Raw genomic sequence first — 22227 nt, forward strand, 5'->3', positions numbered from 1 at the left:
ACATGCTTCAATTTTTTGTGTCGTTTTTCAAAACTTAGTTTTTTGTGTCATTTAAAATGATAGTGTGTGGGTAAAACGACGTTTTTAAACCCGCGCATGCTCAGAAGCAAGTTATGAAGCGAGCTTCAATGGAACAGAGTGCCGCCGTACGTGCTGAACGTAACCGCACTTTGCTAGAGCATTTTGAAAAAACGATGGTGTGTAGGCTACGTCGTTTTTGAAAATGAAGTTTGAAAAACGTTGTTTTGTTTCAGGATTTAAAACGTCGTTTTATTTCATCACAAAAAACGACCGTCTGTACGCGGCAAAAGGGTCACGCAGAGCTGTGTAATGAAAGTGTTATTCCTATAGCTTGAACAAAGGGTTTTATGTCTGAAGCATAGAAACTCTGCAAACAAAGCTTCTTATGACTTATAGCACAATTTTATTCTAGCCCAAAACATTCCATTATAGATTGAGCCAGCCAAAAACAATTTACTGTAATTGCAGTTAAGTATACATCACTGCATATTTTGCCTGTGGTCAAGTATTACAGTATATGAATTCACAACTGCAAACCAAAGCCTTAATATTATACCCTGCACAGTTCAGTGTATTCATATGTTGGTAATCGGTGGCATAGATGCATATTGCCAGATTCCAGTACAAGTTGTAGAGCACACTTGTTTCCTCCCACCTCATTGCCCCAGACGAGTTCGGAACAAATATTTTCCAAAGCTGTTCTAAGCGCATTAATGCTTCCCCATATAGTCACTGCAATTTGTCACATGACCAAATGCATAAGGACCAGGATCAATGAACTGTGCTCTAACTTTCAGTTTTTTTAATACACACTGTTACCATTGCAAGGCTGCAAAGTGGGGCAGGACATTGAGAGCAGGATACATTCTTGACTGCTGCAAACCCTGTTCCTGAATCACTAATCCTGTTGTGCTTAGTGCAGATTTCACTGCATATTTTGTCTACTTAATAATATAGCAAATATTCGAATAAATATTACATAAAAAAAAAATTTGGCTGTTACAAGATGCAGCAAAAACAGTCGTATGGGAAGCCTGGTGTATTTCGGAGACTGGGTCATAAATGTTTATGCCAGTTATTCTCAGGGGCCACGATATTAGTTGCATTCTGCCATCAAAAAAACGTATTAGCTTGCGTTACCCTGCTACAGTTGATGGATGGCAATAGAGAAGCTATGGGTGGCTCCCATTCACCCCAACTCTATTCTATAGGAGCACTACCTCTGCAATAAGCATAACAACCTTACTGCGTCCCCTCCTTTATGCCTTGTGGAGATGTGCCCATAGACAGCATACTTTGGCCACCAGCTGGACCCGAGAACTATTTTTTTAAAAAAAAATCTTTTCAGGTTCACCATTACACCCAATCCCTGACTACTTCCCTACAATTTTACAAACTGAAAATTGAAAAAAATGTGCCTGAAAGGCCCATCAAGCAAAGACATATCTCCCACATATATAAAGTGCTGATCTCTTCGCCTTTCCAGCCTCCCCCAAAACACCACTATATGAAAAAAGTGGGAACAAATTCTGGGGGAAGGAGCTGCCTTTCACAACTGGGCAAACAATTTTGTCTCAGGCAGCTTTTTATATAAGAAAATCAATATAAGATACTTTTTTATTGGTTTTACAGTCCATCTATTCTTCGGCTATTAACAGATGTTGGAGATGTAAGAATGATCTTGGGATACTCCACCACATCTACTGGTTTTGCCCATTTATTAAACCTTTCTGGCAAGCTATACCCTTATACATCAAGTGTTTGGCTCCTGAATCCCATATAAACTTAAAACATACCAAATTTTGCAGTGGAGTTCTGACCGACAATGCAGAATACGCATTCTCATACTTTTCAGGAAGCACTGTATAACAAATTATTCATCCTTCATTTGCCATTTATTGTGGCCTATTCCTTATCGGTTATGAAAAAGTTAGAAAAAAAAAAAAAACACACACACAACCTTCTGACTGCCCATGTTCACACAATGAGGCAGCTTCCACTATTTTTTTTCTCTGGCTGTGTCTGGGAGGTTGACTACTATAATCCAGCTGGAAGACATACACACTTTCGAGTAGGAAGTGCAAACAGAAACAAGAACAATGAAAACCCATGTCAATCACAATGAAAACATGCACCTAAAAACAAAGTGACCAGCTACAAAATTACTGGGAATCTATCAGAGGTATGGCTGTGTGTTATGGTTAATCAGTTCTGACATATTAGAGTGTTCTTAAATGCAAATAATGTCAGACTGCTAAAGCTAGACCAGTTGAAAGATAATTCTCTATTGGCTGCTGGGGTTATTGAACTTTGTGCTGCTTTGCTAAATAAGCTTGATATTTTAAGCTGGTTGTACACAGCCAGACAGAAACAAGAAATGTCAGGCATGTAAATGGCAGTACTGGATATTTTAGCATGTTGGTAAGTGTCTTTCAGAGTAAAACACAGTCATTCCTGTGTCCATAGAGAGAAGTGAGAAGGCTTTTATGATGCTTGTGCTGGATTTACCCATTAGCCACAATGGGAAAATAGATAAGGCAGCTTCCAGCAGAAAATAAGTTGTTTGGAGACAGTAGTCTTTTTGCCTGGCCTATATCAAGGGCCATTATTTAGTGAAGGCATAACAGATATTCAAAATATATGTAAAAAATAGAGATAATAATATATGAGTGTAGGAGCTCCTGTCCCAGACCCTTAGCCCAAACATAACTGACTTCCTTATGCTTTACAGTGGTGACCTCATAAGACATTCTGGATGGTATTTCTTGTTTTCTGATCTGTAGGCTGGAAACACATAGGATCACCACTTCCTGGTTCCTACATGTGGCTTTGGACCTGCTCTATAGTACCTGGAATCCTAAAAATTGGGGATGCTCTGTACTTCAGATAAATAAGCAGTCTTACTATTGGTGGTGGAAAGCCCAACTACCAATTAGATGTGTGCAAATGAGAACGGCTGTACTAGTACTACTACTATTATGTAAAGATCAATCAGCGCCACAAAAAAAGTGCTACGTGCTAAATAAATTAAGATTAAATTATTGTGCTATTGTACAAATAACTATAATTGAAAATTAATTAGCTGCAGCTGCTGAACACTCTGTGTATCACTTCACCATCAGAAATTTTTATTTTGATTTATGGAAATGTAGTATTTATATTTTTTACTGTGTTAAGATTCATTTATTCAAATAGTCACGAGAGTCTGTAGCACTGCACCATTTACACAATAAGTACCACAGGCATGGAATTTGCTGTAAAAGTACCCATGATTTTGGGGGTCCCGGGTACTATATTTTTTCTGGCCCCCACACCCCCAAAATTCCCTTCAATATATTTGTTTTTTGCCTATATTTCCAGGCAAGTTTACAATATATTAGGTTTATCAGTAATCTATGCTGTATAATTTTAATGACATAAGATAGGTGTATAAAGTTTCTGTCAAACTTGGAATCAGACTAGAAATTCATTCTGATAATCTAGCCTACTTTTACCACACTACATTTTTTAATTTTTAAGTTTTTAAGCAATTAGATCAATATAGAACACAAAAAGCACAACAAAAATGTAGAACAGTCTGTTTTATTACCTTATGTAATAAAATGTTTTTATTATTTTTTATCATTTTTGTACAACATACATTAATTTGTGTATCAGATGTTAAGGGATGTGGATATGAAGAAAAAATGTGGTGACATCACAATATCTTACAACAATACACAAGGAGTCTGAATTTGATCAATCTCTTAGTGTATAACAAGGGTGGATAGCAAAGGCACACATAGGTTTATGAAAAAGTAAATAAATATAATGAAAACATGTTCAGCCATAAAACACATGGCCATTTCCAAAAATACTGTAAATATTTTTATCAAAAACAAACGTTTTTGGGGGGGGGGGGGGGGGCGTCAGAGTATATAAGTGGAGGAATTAAAAACTGCAGTTTCCCAGAGGAACCAATTACTACTAAGTCGCTTCTGATTGGTTCTTAGTCAAGGTTTGATTTACTAAAGTGTGAAAGTGAAGAGCAGCGAACCTGGGACCACTTTAAATACCCAGTCAGGTACAAGAAAGCTGAAAACTGGTATTCTACTAGGCATAATTTGATTATTCATGTAAATTCACCAACCTCTTGTCACTTAACACTTTAATTAGTCAGACCCACAGACTGTAGCTATTTGAGTAAACATTGCAAGGTAGTCTTTTGTAGTTTGGTCTGGTTCATACTTTAACATCTTGAAGCATATGACTTTCTTAAACATATGACTGATGCGTATTGCTGTAGAAAGACCATTGCTCTCTGTGTGGAAGCAGTGTTCTCTCTGCAGAGAGGTCTATTGCTGAGTCTGATCTATAGAAAGGAAATCAGCAGAGTTTATACTCCCTGATAATGGAGAGCTCAAGCCCTGACTCAACACAGTGCCAGTACTCAACACAGGTATGTGTCAGACTTGAAAGAATGCAAACAGATACCACTCCAGGTGAGATCATCCCCTAAATCCCCTATTCCAGGGAGATGGTGTCGGTCCAGTCCGTAAACTGAGTAGTCCAGATACATGCAGAAGCTTTTTTGGATAAAATCCATATAAAATGAACACCACAAGCCCAAGACACGAGACAACATATTTGTATTGTGGTGTACATTTTATCTGGATTTTATCCAATAAAGCTTGCATTTATCTGAGGACTAGAGTGGGATCAACTCCCTTTTGTACATGTACATGGGAGGAAGCACTGCTTTTAAAACATAAAACTATGGTTCTGCTCTACAGCATCCTGGCAGGGAACAGACTTTTCTACTCAGGCTGCAGCTGTTTTTTTTTTTAAAGAAAATAAACTATAAAGTTCACTGTGCACCCTACAATCTAAAGCCCTGTACACACGATCGGTCCATCCGATGAGAGCGGTCTGATGGACCGTTTTCATCGGTTAACCGATGAAGCTGACTGATGGTCAGTCGTGCCTACACACCATCGGTTAAAAAAACGATCGTTTCAGAACGCGGTGATGTAAAACACGACGTGCTGAAAAAAATGAAGTTCAATGCTTCCAAGCATGCGTCGACTTGATTCTGAGCATGCGTGGATTTTTAACCGATGGTCGTGCCTACCAACGATCGTTTTTCTTCTATTGATTAGGAATCCATCGGTAAAATTTAAAACAAGTTGGATTTTTTTTAACTGATGGATAAATAACCGATGGCGCCCACACACGATCGGTTTGGACTGATGAAAACGGTCCATCAGACCGGTCTCATCGGTTTAACCGATCGTGTGTACGCGGCCTAAATGTACAATTCAACAATCAACTTTAGATTTACTAAAACTATGTAGTATAAGAACCTACTTATGCTTTCTAATCAATTTGTATCAAACCAGACAGAGCCTTGCGCTGTATAGTTGTTGGTAGACCTAAAGGAGATTGTACAGCCTGACTTCAATTTGTGGGGTTAAGAAATTGCATACCTTTTGCTTTGAGGAACCTAATGAAATGTGCATTTACTGCACTAAAAATGTAAAAGTGTGAACCGGCTCTAAGAAACTGATGATAAAGTGTAGAAAACAGAACACTGAAACCTTTACTTGCTGCCATACTAGTAAGCAAATCCTATTAAATTTCTATTAAATTTCAGACTTAAGTTTTATTCTTTTCAAAGACCACTCAAAATCGAGTTCTACTTGCTTATATAGCTTCATATATGTAGATATATGTTGCATTTTGTTTTTTCAATAACCTACAAAAAATCATGTAAAGTAAACTTAGAACCCACACATTTAAGAGTTTACTAGCAATAAGCAAAACTATGGTATTTTAACTGCACTGCAGTTAGTGTCTTCCACTTTTCAGTAGATACAATCAGTACGTCTGCTGTTGCAGTGGTCATTGACCCTCATGGCACATATGCATTTACATAAATGGAAGACACACCTGGAATGCAACATCAACTAGATTTGGTGTGTCTGGCCTTTATGTTCAATATAGGGAGTACAGGAAAGCATAGAAAATGCAAATAGGTTGCTTGAAAGCTAGAACTTGGGTAGTTGTCAATTTTTATTTTACTATTAGCAATTTAAAACCACAGCATGAATGAAAACATTCTAATATAAACAAAGGACTATATTATACAGAAAGTTTCCTAGCTGGAATATGACGATTTGCTATCATATTGTGTTGGATTTTGTTTTACACTGACTAATTGTATAATTAGAATAAACTGTACAGTTGGACTGAAAGCTATCCTATCAGATTTTTAAATAACTATATTATGTTCACCTCATGCATTGTTGCGTTATGAGCCAAGCAGCATTAAGGCCACATCGAAAGGCAACCAGATGTAACACCGATGATTTTGATTTAATTGCATTTCAAATTAGAGAATCAGTGTGGTGATAGAAAATAGACACAAGGCATCCACAACCAACAACCACCTTGGGCACCATAAATCCAGTAAGGAATCACATGGTGCTTTATGGTTTGAAATAGTGCCCATTTACCTTGCCCCAAACAATGATTTGAGATACAAATCAGTCACAGTTAAAATTTAGTCCCCCTTGCCTACTATGTTCTACAAAGCCCATAGGGTTTTTAGAGGAGTCTTTTTTTTTTTTAAGATATCCCCCAGCTTCCTTTAATACACAGTTCATGCATACCTCCCGCACTGCAGCCCAAACATTAAAAAGCTAGTGCCAGGCTGACTATACCTACACACCAACATCCCAGACACTCGATTAGGACACTGCTCCTGCTATAGGGGCAAGTCAAATTCAAGTCTATAGGACATTAGTAAACAGTCCAAAATGAAGAAAGGTCTCCCTATGACCATACAATCCCTGAGATGAGTGTAATTGGCAACCTCAGCCTGGACTGTGACCAGGCAATGCCCCCAATGTGTTTCTCTCCACCCCTCTGAGCTTAGTCATGATCCCCATGACCAAACTTTAAGGTGCGGAGCAAAAAGCATTGGGGGTGTGGCTTGGTCGGAATCCAGGCTGAGGTTGCCACTTGAACATCTCAGGGATGGTATGGATGTGCAGTCATAAGGCGACCTTTTCTTACTTTAAGCCATTACAGGAGACAGGACGAGCTCTCTCCCAAACCAGGCTTTTCCAGCGATGGACGTTTAGGACTTGCACCCCTTCCAGAAGGCCTGAGCGGCACACAATGCAGATTTTGGGTCACATTAGTAAACAGGCAATATATTCTTAATGTTTGCCCTGCAGACAGGAGGTCACAATCATCTGGGGTGGTAAGTATAGACCTGTAGGAGAGGGGATGGGGATCGTTATGTGTACTGAGAGAGCTAGATGGCGAGGCTGGGGGATTTTTTAAAACAAGTACTTTCAAACAAGTGCTTCTTAATCTACACTAATAACATAAGTGCGATTTCAGATTTTCTCTGCATCTCAAACACTAACCTAACAAGACATTCTTGTTTTATTTGATTCACTGGAGACTTTTTACACATTAAACCCTTAATATAGACAAAGAAAGAAATGGATCAAAAAGTTTATCTGGGATAAAGAAAGACAGAACAGTTTAATTTCTCTGGAATGCATAGAGCAACAGAACAATTTTATATCTTTATGAAAGAATGTTAGGCTTTCCTTGCAAAGCGACAACTTTCAGTCATACAAAGTTTGACACATTTAATCGCCTGACAAAATGTAGCCATTAACTATGGCTGTTGTGGACATAGAGGAAGAGATGACAATTTTTGAATTTAATAGGTCATATACTTAACAAGCACAAAGAATATAAAATGTGTAATGACAAACCAGAGAAAATGGAATGAAATGCAACCACCCTTGTTATACACATTATTCTAACCCATCTTGAGTTTGTAAAATCACTTCTATATGACAGGTCTTTAAATAACTAATTTTAACCAATTAAATAAAAATCGGACAAACCTGGTATAAAAGTCAACACAAGAGATCAAATAATAAAAAAAAGCAAAAAAAAACAAGTTCTCTTAAGTATGTTGATACAGATGTTATAGTAGGTTTTGTAAAATATATCCTCTGAACAGAAACTAATCAAATGGGGGGAAAAAAAAAGAGAAATAAAAAAAATCATTTGTAATGTCCTTCTGGTTGTCCCTATTCTAGCAGTATTGTAATTACAGCAGGAACCAGCCTGCTTTAAAACTATCTAACTTCATTTTAGACTGTACATACATACTGCAAGTGTGGTTTGGATAGTTCATACGGAAGCCAGCCAATCACATTTCGTATTACATCCAGTGTGCACACCAGACATGAAGACAGTACACTAGCTGATGCATAATATCACCATACTGAAATGATATGATCGAGTAAAGGGCTAATGTTGGAAAAGGAAAATGCCACCCACAACAGTGGACATACTGATAGTATGATACAAGGGTGGATTAAGAACACGGTTGGCACATCCAGAATGAATGATCACATGTATTACATGGTGCAGTACTGTCTGAGGGATTATGGAGCTGTGTCTTACCGCTACATTCTTCTCCAGACTACTGTGGATTTATCTCCAAAATACCCAGCAGGCACTGCAAGCACTGGTTAGGAGCATGGAGGTATGGGTAAATAATTATTGGGTATCGGATAGGAAAAGGTTTAGGTACTACAGCTCACAAGTACACAAAACTCAAGGTGTAAGGCACAAATTTACATGTGGAAGAAAAGGTTATTCACAGATAGAATTTTCCCATAAACAACCTGTAAGATCAGTCTATGCATTGTTTCAAAGCTGGCAGATTACTCAATTACACCATCGGTGGATCTCATTTGCTGACGTACATGCAACATGAAGTAGGATGGCACAGCACAAAATGGTGCCTTCACAGAAAAAAATCACTACTGACGAGACGATGCTGACAGCAATGGCGTACACACGAGTGCAAGATATATCACAAGGAGGATTTTACAGTTCCTACATGAAGTCAAATTAAAAGTGAGATCCTTGTTTCCATATGAAATGAAAAATAAAAATGTCAAAGGCCCAGCCAGTGAATCCTTTCAATTAGAAAATAAATATTCCCCTTTAATCCTATCGGATCTGGATGGTTTTGCAACATACTATTTGGAAGTCACACACCCTTCCTGGAGATGATGGCGTTAAAAGTATAAAAAACTAGTTGATAAACAAAAGGCGGAACAGAAGATGAACATGAAGGAAGATTGAAATGCAATCCAAATTTTAGAATGCCAGCACAAAATATATCTTCTGCCAATTTATTGGAAAAAAATAATAAAATAACTCAACTACTTTAGTTAGCAGTGTCATGTTAAATAAGAATCATAAGTTCATTGTCATTTATTTGTTTTTTTCCTCCACAAAGCTGCTCATAAGGTGATTTGCAGGACAGTCATTTCCTTAGGAAAGACAAAATGAACAATAAATAATCAAAGTTACTATTGTTAACTGGTCACATGTTATTTAATATAAAGAGAAGTGTAGCAGAGATCAGGAGGAACCGTGCCCAGTTGGGCATCCATCTGCTAATCAAGCGACTGTAACACTGATGGGCATTTCACAGTATCTGCACATAGTAAACGTCTGCCATTAATTTAACTTTGCGTTAGCATTGTCTCTGAAGTCATGCGTCCCTTTCCTTTGTCTCGTTGTCCGTTACTCTTCTACCCTCCGTCTACCAGTCCTGGAGGAGTTTCAGGAGGTAACATTCAACTTTGTGCTTTTGGCTCATGAGATGTGATGTTCTGGGGTTAAGTCTTAACAAAGACAACTGTTTATAATTGTGTGCAAGTCCTGCAGTTGTAAATATAAACCATACATCACATAATTTTGTAAGAAAATATTCACTTTCCTTTCCAAAGAGTTTGTAGCTTAATGATAGCCTTCTTGGAAATTGAAGTTTATTGATGAAGTTGCAGTACACTGGCTCATAATGGCAAATTATTTTTAGCTGGTATTGAACCCTTCTGATCTAATTATGTACATGCATCATTGGACCTAATAGAAGATGAACATGAAGGTTTAGGAGGTACGTCTGGCTTTAAGGAGGGAGTACGTTTCACACCTGATCTGGGCAGAGAGTTATAAGCATTGATGCTAGGCTGCCTTGTAAGAGTCACTGTCTGCCCTTGAGCAGCATTGAAATGTATAGAGTCTACTCTTTGTGGAGTAGGGGGAGGATTGTCCCCTCTACCAAAGCTCTGATGTCTGGAGAGATGAGACGAATTTGATGAATTCGTATTGTTTCTTTTGAGAGTTGAGGATTGGTGAGTTCTTGTGAGCGAGTTTGTAGGATAGTTTCTCTTGTATTCCACACTGTATGCGGAGGAGTGCATGTCTATTCGTTTGCCCATTCCATTTTGGGACATTGAGGAACTTGGAGGACCTAGTGAAGCCTCCCTTTGAGGTACCTTTGGTGGAATGGTATCTAGATTTTCCACCAAGTTGACACCGTGATTTGGACTTTTGCTGGCAGCAAGGTGCTCTTTAATGGTTTTGTACTCTAGAGTGGAACTCTGATTTTCAATAGATATTTGTGCCACCTCTGTTATTTTTGGCTGGTCTACATAGTCATGTTGATACCCTTGCTGAGTTATTGGAAGTACTACTACACTTGGAATGTTGCTGGGTGATGCACGAAGAGGCAAATCAGTTGGTATAACAGGTGATGGCATTGGTGGCATATCTTTTGTACAGGCATTGATAATATTTTGGTTTCTTTCCCAGTCTCTGCTACCTCGGCTGGGCTTTCTCTTTTGTTGCAAAGTTGGAGTGGACTCAGGAGTTGGTAGAGCTGCCAAGTCTAGGTGATGCTGTTCAGCTTTGATTAACATCTTTGCAGTTGTGCCTGGGGTGGCAAGTTTTCCATTATGCATTAAAGGTGTAAGGATGGCCTCCGTTTTAGGCTCCTTGCCCTGACCATCACCGAAGAGTCCACTTAACTTGGTAACACTTGCCATTGAACCTCTACGGGAGTGACTAAGGTCTTTGTCTTTCCTCTGCACCACATCCACATCTCTCCTGCGGTGGTCACAGATACAGTAAACAATAATTCCAGAGAAGACAGCACCCATGACAAAAGCAAGAATTACAGCAATGGCCAAAAGTGTGACTGGAACAAGCTGGTCGTGACCTTTGAGATAACTTTCACGAATCACCCCTGCAACAAATATGACAAAAAGTTAACTAAATTAAAGTGTATAAATAACAAAAGCTATTGTCATTAGTGCTTAAAACAAATACCATGCATTTTTTTATATTTTTTTTTTTTCAAATTTATAAACTTTATTACTGTCTCTATTCTGGCATCAGATAATGCATTGGATTCAGTGAAAAATGTGTTAAACTTCAACTTTCAGGGAAGATTGTTAAGTCGCTGTTTCTATTTGCGTGGTAATCAAGAATGTCTACTGCAATTATACATATGTTCTCCCATCATCTTGACAGCATAAAAATGAATGTGTCACATTGTCATGTTTGATTAATTAAGTAAAAATAACATATACTATTCTAAGTGTCATAACTGTGGCCTGGGGAGAATTTAATGTACAAAGTCTAATACTGATGGCATTATAATTAATGTAATAAATTGTATGTGATGCACACAATAAAAAAAAAAAAAAATCTATGTCAGAGTATGTACATATTAAACATCTGTAAATGAATTCATTCAAGATACTCTGATAATCAAAAGTAGATTATATAAAGAATAATGCCCCACTACACTACTGTTAATTATTCTCTAAGGAGTTTAATGTCACCCTTTCACATACTACACCCCTGGTTAACACTAAAAGCAGGCATGGTCCACTATTACCAGTATCAGAATTCCTGTCCATTGTGCTGTGCAAGTGATGCTGGAGCATGTATAGAAGTACGGTATAATAGCAATTATGGGAAGAAATGCAGCTGTTGCCCAATTAGATGTTTTGCTTTTTTTTATCGTCTTTCCTTTTTATAATATAAAATAGCCCATTACTCTTAAAGCTTATGTAAACTGTAAATATAAAATTTAAAGTGTTTGATTATTGTATAAAATTATGTGTTGATCCTGCCAGAAATTTTGTAAGCCAACAAACTTCCCATGCTCTCCCAATGTGCTGAATATTATCAAATTCATTGTTCTCTGAGGACTACATGACAACAGATGAGGGAAAGGGGTTCCACAGTTCTATCATGTTTTGGTTGTCCTGATACAGAAGGGCAAGTGAGAGTGTTGTCAATGCAGGTAATACGTGTTTACTTTATATTTCTCTGTTCTCCCCTTCCCTTTGTGAGGGGATTAGAGAGGGAAGAATAAATTGAGCACTGTGCACAGCTGCATCTATTTCTCCCTTTTCTTCCTCTTCACACAGAATTCGAGCAGAAGCCATTGGCTCCTACTGCTGTCAATCAAATGCAGTAAGACAGTGGGTGGCGGGGCCAAGTCCCGCTGTGTAAATCTATGGAGCATGGCTCATTAGACACACAGCTCGGGAGCATGCAGACACTGTCTCCCTCCGCTGGGGGACCCGAGAAGAGGAGGATCTGGGCTGCTCTGTGCAATACAACTGCACAGGTCAGTAAAACATGTTTGCCATTTTAAAGTTAAAAAATAAAATATTGGACTTTAGTAATACTTTAATGTTTAAAGCCAAGCATTTGTTAAACATTGCATTCAACTTTATGTTCGTGGTAATTCACAATTTCATGTTTTATTTATTAGGTTCTGCTAGTACATGTCTATCTATACAAATACATACTTTGCAAAAAAGACAAAGGCACAACTAATGAAGCGATTATAATAAAAATATGATTAAAATAAAACATATTAAAAATGAAAAAATAAAATGATCTCAAAAATTAAATCTAAAAAGCTTTTTATGCATTGATGTCCTGTGGTGAATTCCGTAGTGAAAAAGATGTACCACTTAAGAGCTGCCAGTTATGTTTCCAAAGGGTTTTTGAATGTAAAAATGTTTTGACTTTTAAAGGGTAGCCAGAGAAAAAAAAAAAGTGTCAATGTTGCCTCGTACACACGGCCGGACTTTCCGAGAAAAAAGTCACAGACTTTTTTTCTCGGAAAGTCCAGCCGTGTGTAGCCTCCATCGGACTTTTGTCGGAAGTCCAATGGACCTTAGATAGAGAACCTGTTCTCTATCTTTCCGTCAGACTTCCGACGGACTTTTGCATGGTCAAAAGTCCGACCGTGTGTACAAGGCATTAGAAATCCTGGACCCATAAAAGCCAATATTGTAGAATGTTTTGTTTATTGAGTTAGCATTCAACCAAACTACTACTTTGCCATTAACATTAAGCAACAATAATGCAAGAAACAATTTAAAAGTACATAACTTCTATTAAAAACATAGAAAGAAAAAAAAAAAAAAACAATTGTCGCTGCCATTTATGGAAAACAATTACTATAAACAACTGAAACATACCAAAAACATGAAAAAAATTACTATGCAAATATGTAAATCAGTATTACATACATGATGCTAATCCACATTAAAAAGGGTAAGATGCGTTCACATTAAAACATTCTTAGAGTTAACAAGTTCTAGGTAAAAAAGAGTAAATGAACCTAAAATGCAAGTTGAATGGGTTTGACTCCTTAACATTCACAAATATACTTTTAACACTCTGCTATCTTTCATTACATGCATTTTGTCACTTCTTAACCACTTGACCTATGGAAGATTTAGCCCTTCAAAACCAGGCCACTTTATGTGATACGGCACTGTGTCACTTTAACTGACAATTGCGCAGTCATGCAACGCTGTACCAAATAAAATTTTAATTATTTTTTTCCCCACAAATAGCGCTTTCTTTTGATGGTATTTGATCAGCCCTGCGTTTTTTTTTTCTGCTATAAAACAAAAAATTACCAACAAATTTGAAAAAAAAAAAAGGTTTTACTTTCTGCTATAAAAGATGTCCAATTAAAAAAAAATCTAATTTCTTCATACATTTAGACCAATATGTATTCTGCTACATGTTTTTGGTAAAAAAAATCCCAACAAGCTTATATTGTGCAAATGTTATGTCAACAAACTATGATATACATTTATGGAATTTGTATACTAGTAATAGTGGCGATTATTGTCTTATAGCAGGACTCCAATATTGTGGTGAACAATTGGACACTGACACTTTTGACCCTTTGTAGGAACCAGTGACATCAATACAATTATTAGTGCTAAAAATATGCACGGTCACTGTACTAATGACACTGGCTGGGAAAGATTAAACTTCTAGGCAAATCAATGGTTTAACTGTGTGCCTAGGCAGTGTTTGTGTACTGTATGTGGTGCTTTTACTGGGGGAAGATATGGATTTCCCCCCCCCCCCCATAGGCTGATCTCTTCTCTCTGTGTTTTACCAACGATTGGTGGGTGCCAGTGGACATCCAGTGCCAAACAACCGCAGGCTGGCTTCTGCTGTGATAACAGTAGAAGCGGCGGGCCCCTAGGTGAAAGAATATATATATATATATATATATATATATATATATATATATATATATATATATATATATATATACACACACACATATACACACATCACTCACAACACTCCAAAATTATTTTTATTTGCAAATAACTGGCCCATGGCCAGGCAGGACATATTTTTTAAATATGGGCAGCCACCATTGCATTTTTGTTAAGCCTTTACCAAGATTATTTTTCATAAAACGGTCTTGGAATTCTTAAAACCATACATTTGTGAATGTTATAAAAGACGTAAAAACTTTCAGCAACTTGTGTTTTAGGTTTCAGGGCCAATTATAAAAGCAATCTAAAACAAAAATAAATAAATAAGGGAAACAAAAAATTAAAACATTTACAACAAATAAAATCTTTAGCAGTACCCACCTAATATTTCTGTGTTAGGGTTATTTGTGTGTATAGTCGAGTCATCAATCTCCATTTTATCTATGGAAAGTTACAATGGAGCCAGAACAGTCTACAAGTAATAACTCATAGACCCCATGAACATTTTACAACTACACATTTTACAAGTAAAGGAGTCTTTCGCAAGAGGACTTTTTTGTGCAGTTGTAAAAAAATAAAATAAAATGAAATAACAAAAACAGAAGAAAAATCCTGCAGGGCTCCAAAGCATGAACTGGGATTTTACACTCAAGTATCACATGAAAAGTGACTTGATTTGCTGATACACAAGGAAATTATGGTGGCCAAAACTTTCTAGTAGACAACCATTGTAGTCAGTAATAGAAAACAAAGAGCCCTAAAAAAAAAATTCAACAAAAATAGTCATGATTAAAAAAAAAAAAAAAAGCTATGTAATGTGACCACCAAAACCGGGGTAGAAAATATTGCCACAAGCAAGATCTATTCTAGTTTCATGTTTCATCTTTATAATGAAGACTAGGCTGTATTTTTCTTTGTGTCAGTTTTATTAAATCAACGCAATGTTATAGGTGAATGTGGCCAAACTCAATTAAGGTGAGGCTTAGAACAGTTTTGAAATGGAAAGGCTAGATGTCCAGCTATGCCAGTTTGCTTTAAAACAGAGGCATGTGCACACAATTGGCTGACAAACTGGTAATAGGATTATGCCAGCAATAACAATGCAGTAATTAAAACGCTGCACAAAAAAGAAAGAACCGGTGGTAGGTTTTTTGATGCAGATATTGCTCATACAGGACTTTGTGAAAGAATACATTTATCAAACATGTACCACTGCTCTGGTTCTGTATATGCCTCAATATGAGATAAGATATTTGACTGTTAAGCAAAATCTTAAGCAAACATTTCACAAGGGGATCAAGCTTGATCCAATATGCAGCTGTGGTAGACTTTTTTTTTTTAAAGCCTTAATTAGTGATGCATTAGTCATGTATGATGCTGATTGTTCACCCAGATCATGTACTGTATGGAGGCTCTGTTTTCAGCCATTGCTAACCTCGCTGAGCACTTTCTAAGCAGGACATGACATCTAAGGCCGGGTACACACGGACAAACATGTATGGTGAAAGCGGTCCGTCGGACCGTTTTCACCATACATGTCTGCCAGAGGGCTTCTGTACGATGGTTGTACACACCATCGTACAGAAGTCCGCGCGTAAACAATACGCGGGGCGTGTCCGCGGTGTCGCCGCGTCGATGACGCGGTGTCGCCGCGACAATGACGCGGCGACGTGGGCGGCCCGCCTTTAAAATGCTTCCACGCATGCGTCGAAGTCATTCGACGCATGCGAGGCACGGCGGGCGGCTGGACATGTACGGTAGGTCTGTACTGACGACCGTACATGTCCGAGCGGGCTGAATTCCAGCGGGCTGTTTTAAAACAAGTCCAGGAATATTTGTCTGCTGGGAAAAGGCCCGGCGGGCAAATGTTTGCTGGAATTCGGCCCGCTCGCGCCCACACACGACCAAACATGTCTGCTGAAACTGGCCTGCGGGCCAGTTTCAGCAGACATGTTTGCTCGTGAGTATGGGGCCTAAGGCATACAAATAAAGCTTTGCTCTGAGCTCTAATGTGAATGCTACTTGAAACACCAATCATGTAGACTGCAAAAGAAATAAAGTGCAGTGTCTGAATTCTTTAAGAGCAAAAAAAAATAAAAAGAAGAAAGGCCATAGCTGTTCTTACAAACTTGTTACAGCTCTGTCTTGCTGTCAGAAATCTGTTCTATTGATTAGGGCCCAGTGTCAGTAACTAGCCTTCACATCACATACAGTGTCTCCCAAAAATGAGCACACCCCTCACATTTTTATAAATATTTTATTACATCTTTTTACGTGACAACAACAAGTAGTGAGTGTACAGCTTGTATAACAGTGTAGATTTGCTGTCCCCTCAGCCATTAAAATTTCTCACAGCCATTAAAATTTATAAATCACTGGCAACAAAAGAGAGAGTACACCCCTAAGTGAAAATGTTCGAATTGGACCCAAATTGTCAATATTGTGTGGCCGCCATTATTTTCCAGCGCTTCTATTTGAGGATGCCCCACAGATGCTCAATAGGGTTTAGGTCTGGAGACATGGTTGGTCAGTCCATCACCTTTACCCTCAGTTCTTTAGCAAGGCAGTGGTCATCTTGGAGGTGTGTTTGGGGTCGTTATGTTGGAATACTGCCCTGCGGCCCAGTCTCCGAGGGGAGAAGATCATGTTCTGCTTCAGTATGTCACAATACATGTTGGCATTCATGGTTCCCTCAATGGGCTGTAGCTCCCAGTGTTGGCAGCACTCATGCAACCCCAGACCATGACACTCCCACCACCATGCTTGACTGTGGGCAAGACACTTGTCTTTGTACTCTTCATCTGGTTGCCGCCACACACGCTTGACACCATCTGAACCAAATAAGTTTGTCTTGTTCTCATCAGACCACAGGACATGGTTCCAGTAATCCATGTCCTTAGTCTGCTTGTCTTTAGCAAACTGTTTGCGGGCTTTCTTGCGCAACATCTTTAGAAGAGGCTTCCTTCTGGGACAACAGCCATGCAGACAAATTTGATGCAGTGTGCAGCGTATGGTCTGAGTACTAACAGACTGACCGCCCACCCCCTCAACCTCTGCAGCAAGGCTGGCAGCACTCACACGTCTATTTCCCAAAGACAACCTCTGGATATGATGCTGCTAACATACACTCAACTTCTTTGGTCTACCATGGTGAGGCCTGTTCCGAGTGGAACCTGTCCCGTTTAACCGCTGTATGGTCTTGGCCACCATCCTGCAGCTCAGTTTCAGGGTCTTGGCAATCTTCTTATAACCTAACCCATCTTTATATAGAGCAACACATCTTTTTTCAGATCCTCAGAGTTCTTTGCCATGAGGTGCCATGTTGAATGTCCAGTGACGAGTATGAGAGAGAGATAGAGCGCGATTCCAAATTTAACACACCTGCTCCCCATTCACACGAGACCTTGTAATACATTAATGAGTCACATGACACTTGGAGAGGGAAAATGTTCTAATTGGGCCCAATTTAGACATTTTCACTTAGGGATGTACTGTATATACTCGAGTATAAGCCGAGGCACCTAATTTTACCAATTTTACCACAAAACAAATTGGGAAAACTTATTGACTCGAGTATAAGCCTAGGGTGTCCATCTGCATGCCTCACTGTGCCCATGCCTCACTGTGCCCATGCCCAGACTTATGTTCAACATGGGAGTATATAGAAGGGGTGCCCGGCTTTGAAAAATTGGTGCTCGCCGGCCGTAGGTCCCCCAGACAGAAAACTTTGCACACTTGTAGAGGAGAACTGGGGTTACATATGTGCCAAGTTTTGGTTACGGCCGGCATCAGGTCCCCAGATTTACTGGAGATATGACGTTTAACAGGAGTTTATGGAAGGGGTGCCCGACTTTGAAAAATCGGTGCTCCCTGGCCATAGGTCCCCCGGACAACAAACTTGTAGATGAAGAGTTGGCCTATATGTGTGCCAAGTTTGGGGTCCAGGGGACCTACAACCGTGAGATCAGGCGCAAAAAGGTGAGGGGGGCATTTTCAGCACAAAAAAATGTGCTGAAAAACTTGGCTTATACTGGAGTATATACGGTATGCACTTTTGTTGCCGGCAGACATTAATGGCTGTGTGTTGAGTTATTTTGAGGGGACAGCAAATTTACACTGTTATACAGGCTATACACGCACTACTTTACATTGTAGCAAAGTTCCATTTCTTCAATGTTGTCACACGAAAAGATATAATAAAATATTTACAAAAATGTGAGGGGTGAACTCACTTTTGGGAGATACTGTATATGGGTGTGAAGAGATGCTAGATGTGAAACTGAATGAACTTGGCTTCATATATTAGAGGCGACATACAAACGTGCTTTATTATGATGGGTGATTTGTTATGTGACAAATGCAGATGAAGCACCCAACGCAAAATTCTAGCAGCAAGTTATTCTAGAAATGCAACTTAACATTGTTTCTATTCTATGACAGCATCTGGGCATTCATTGTGTATTTGGAATACATTGAACTGAACCCAATTTTCTAACCATTAAGTACATTAATACAGAGTATAGTATCAGATGCTATTGTACACTTCCTGGGAAAGAGTTAGGAAACTCCCAGCTAAACCATGAACACAGTGCAATGCAGAATATGAAGACTTTGCTTAGCACATACTGTATGTGTATTGAACGGTTTGGTTTAACATGCTTCTTCCACAACTGCATACGCATCCATATTTATTCTGATTTGGTTAATTGCATATGAATTAAGGTGGACTCAAATATAGTATATACAGCGATAATTTATTGACCAAGTCCACCTTATAAAACGCCACCTAATATAAAGAAATGGCAAGCCATATTAAAGCAGAGTTCCACCCAAAAGGGGAACTTCCGCTTAATCCACTCTTCGCCCCCTTACATGCCACATTTGGCATGTCATTTTCTTGGGGGGGGGAGTGGGGGCTTCAGGAGGAGTGGGACTTCCTGTCCCACTTCCTCCTTCCGTCCAGGGACCACGAAGGCGATACATCAGAACGCCTTTTAGCAGCCCCTCCCTGTAGGCGATCACCTGGGACACGTGACAGGTCCCAGGCGATCGCCTGTCCAATCAGGGAGCGCTGCGCCACTCGCAAGTGCCTGGCCGTGAAACTGAAAGCTGTCACGGCCGGGTGCCCACAGTTGCAGTGGAGGCGCAGGCGGTGAGGGGGGGACCGGAATGAAGCTCCCAGCGGCACGTCGCTGGACCGTGAAACAGGTAAGTGTATGTTTTTTAAAAGCCAGCAGCTACACTTTTTGTAGCTGCTGACTTTTAATAAACATAAAAAAAGGCTGGAACTCCCCTTTAAGGAAATGTGTTTTTTTTTTTTTTTTGGGGCTAAAGTTAATGTATAGCCAACATTTTTATTTTAGTTTTGAACTAAAATCCCAGTAAGCAGTAAAGATTAATCTTCCAATGGAGACACTTGTTCTGGTGACAACTGTGAGAGGAGATTTCCTGCACATTGCTGTAATTCTTTTCACTTATTGTGGTGTCTCAAGTACAGGAAGTGAAGAGAGATCTCCCCAATGGTACACAGACAGTGTAAAAAAAAAAAAAAACACACCTGGCAGACATTTTAAAAACATTTGGCTATACATACGGAATAGGGGGGGGGGTTACATTTGGGACTTTAAATGAGGTGGTTAGTAAACCACCTCCATCCCTGGTTGTATAATAAAAAAAACAAAAAAAAAAACGCTTTCGGCTTCCTGATGATTAATCATCACAGAACTTAAGCCCCATACACACTATCAGTTTTCCTGAAGGTTTTTCTCTTCAGGTTTACCAAAACCATGTAGTGCAAGGGCCAGCCTGATTGCATACAAATTGACACTCTGGAGGTTTGCCCTCATATTAGATGGTTTTGGTAAACCTGAAGAGAAAAACCTTCAGGAAAACTGATAGTGTGTATGGGGCTTTAGGGCTTCTCTCCTACATAGAATGAGCAGCAGACTTGCTTAGGCTTCTCTAAAGCCTGATTCGCACCTGTGCATTTTTAGTGCTTTTTGCATTATGCAGATTTGCACTACAGTCCATTTAAAATGGTTTCCTATGGAACACGTTCTATGGTGGAAATCTGAAAACAGCTCAGGTGTGAATCAGGCCTTATTCAAACTACAGCACGTTACAGCAATAGCACAAACTATATGTGTATGTTGTGGTGTGTTGCAATGTATTCTTAATTAGACCCACCCAACACATATGTAGGGCCAGATCCACGAAGTGTGGCGCTTCTCTCCGTCCAGCGTAGTGTATCTCAGATACACTATGCCGCCGTAACTTTTTTTTGTATCCTCAAAGATTTCCCGCCGTAAGTTACGGCGGCGTAGTGTAACTTAGGCGGCGTAAGGGCGCGAAATTCAAATGTATGTGATGGGGGCGTGTTTTATGTTAATACGTCCTGACCCGACGTAAATGACGTTTTTTTTGAACGCCGCATGCGCCGTCCGTGGGGGTATCCCAGTGCGCATGCTCGAATTTAAACCGGAACAAGTCAATGCTTACGACGGTGACGTCATTCTACGCAAAGCCCTATTCGCGAACGACTTACGCAAACGACATAACATTTTTAAAATTCGACGCGGGAACGACGGCCATACTTAACATAAGATACGCCTCATATAGCAGGGGTAACTATACACCGGAAAAAGCCGAACGCAAACGACGTAAAAAAATGCGCCGGCCGGACGTACGTTCGTGGATCGCCGTATCTAGCTAATTTGCATACTCAATGCGAAATTCTAAGGAAACGCCACCTAGCGGCCAGCATAAATATGCACCTACGATCCGACGGCGTACTAACACGTACGCCTGTCAGATCGAGCCCAGATTCCGTTGTATCTTGTTTTGTGGATACAAAACAGAGATACGACGGGGGAACTTTGAAATTATGCAGCATATCCATAGATACGCCGGCGTAATTCGTTTGAGGATCTGGCCCATAGAGTGCACTATAGTGTACCACAACACACACAGGTAGATATGACAGGTGTTGCAGTGCACTGCATTGCAACAAATAGACCAGGCGATATTTTCAAAGGTTGATGTGTGGTGGCCACCCATTCAAATTGACATCCCATTAAAAATGAATTAGCAAACAAGCCGAGTGTGACATGGCCCCTTTTAAAAAGAACAGGCAGCTTAATGTACCATATCTCAATGCATCAAAATGAAAGTATGTTGGCATTTTATACCAAAATGAGCTTGCCATATCACTATAGAATGGCAACAATAAAATTAAGGCTTTGTACGTTACAAATGTTTGGGTCATATATAAAAATAAAATGTGGACCACATATAAAAATAAATCTTCCACTCCCTGTTGGCAGTAAAAATATCTGGAATGAGAAAATGCTGGCAGCAGATGTTCATAAATCATGCAATGCACATAGGAGTGAAACCCTACTACTTCAGAGAGTTTGTTTCTAAACCAAAGCAGCTTACTGTAAAATTTCACTATGGTATGTTAATGGTCTGAGGTTAAGCAGATATAAACTAGAGAGTTACCTAGGGTTTTCAATACTTCGTGTTAAATGTAGGCTCTTAATAAAAAGCCGCTAAGTATATACCTTGGTAATTTACTGAAAGCCAAGACATCCAGCCAAAAATGTGCTGAGTTGACCATTGCCAGTGACCACTCTGTGCCCCACAGGCCTGCTCTGCAGATGACAGATCAGCTCTAGAGCATTGGACACACACGCAGCATTGAGGTGTGAGATTTCATGTGGGGTCAGGAGAACTGCTATAGTAATATTAGGATTCCAAGTCAGAGTGTATC

At 39.3% G+C, this 22227-nt stretch overlaps 1 protein-coding gene across 5 annotated transcripts in view; it reads right to left on the minus strand.

Moving 5' to 3' along the window:
* The window catches only part of SEMA6A (semaphorin 6A), a 283298-nt gene that overhangs the window by 28674 nt on the left and 232397 nt on the right, over window positions 1–22227 (minus strand). For 3 of the 5 annotated variants that reach the window (XM_040343886.1, XM_040343904.1, XM_040343895.1), the window contains one exon: window positions 6618–11140. The exons of the other annotated variants lie outside the window; for them this stretch is intronic. In XM_040343886.1, coding sequence (XP_040199820.1) covers window positions 9957–11140 — 1184 coding nt within the window. In that variant the 3' untranslated portion in view covers window positions 6618–9956. Of the gene's footprint in view, window positions 1–6617; window positions 11141–22227 lie in introns of those variants that run through there. 5 annotated transcript variants of the gene reach the window in all.

The sequence above is a fragment of the Rana temporaria genome, chromosome 1 (assembly GCF_905171775.1).
Source record: "Rana temporaria chromosome 1, aRanTem1.1, whole genome shotgun sequence".
Taxonomy (NCBI): Eukaryota; Metazoa; Chordata; class Amphibia; order Anura; family Ranidae; genus Rana; species Rana temporaria.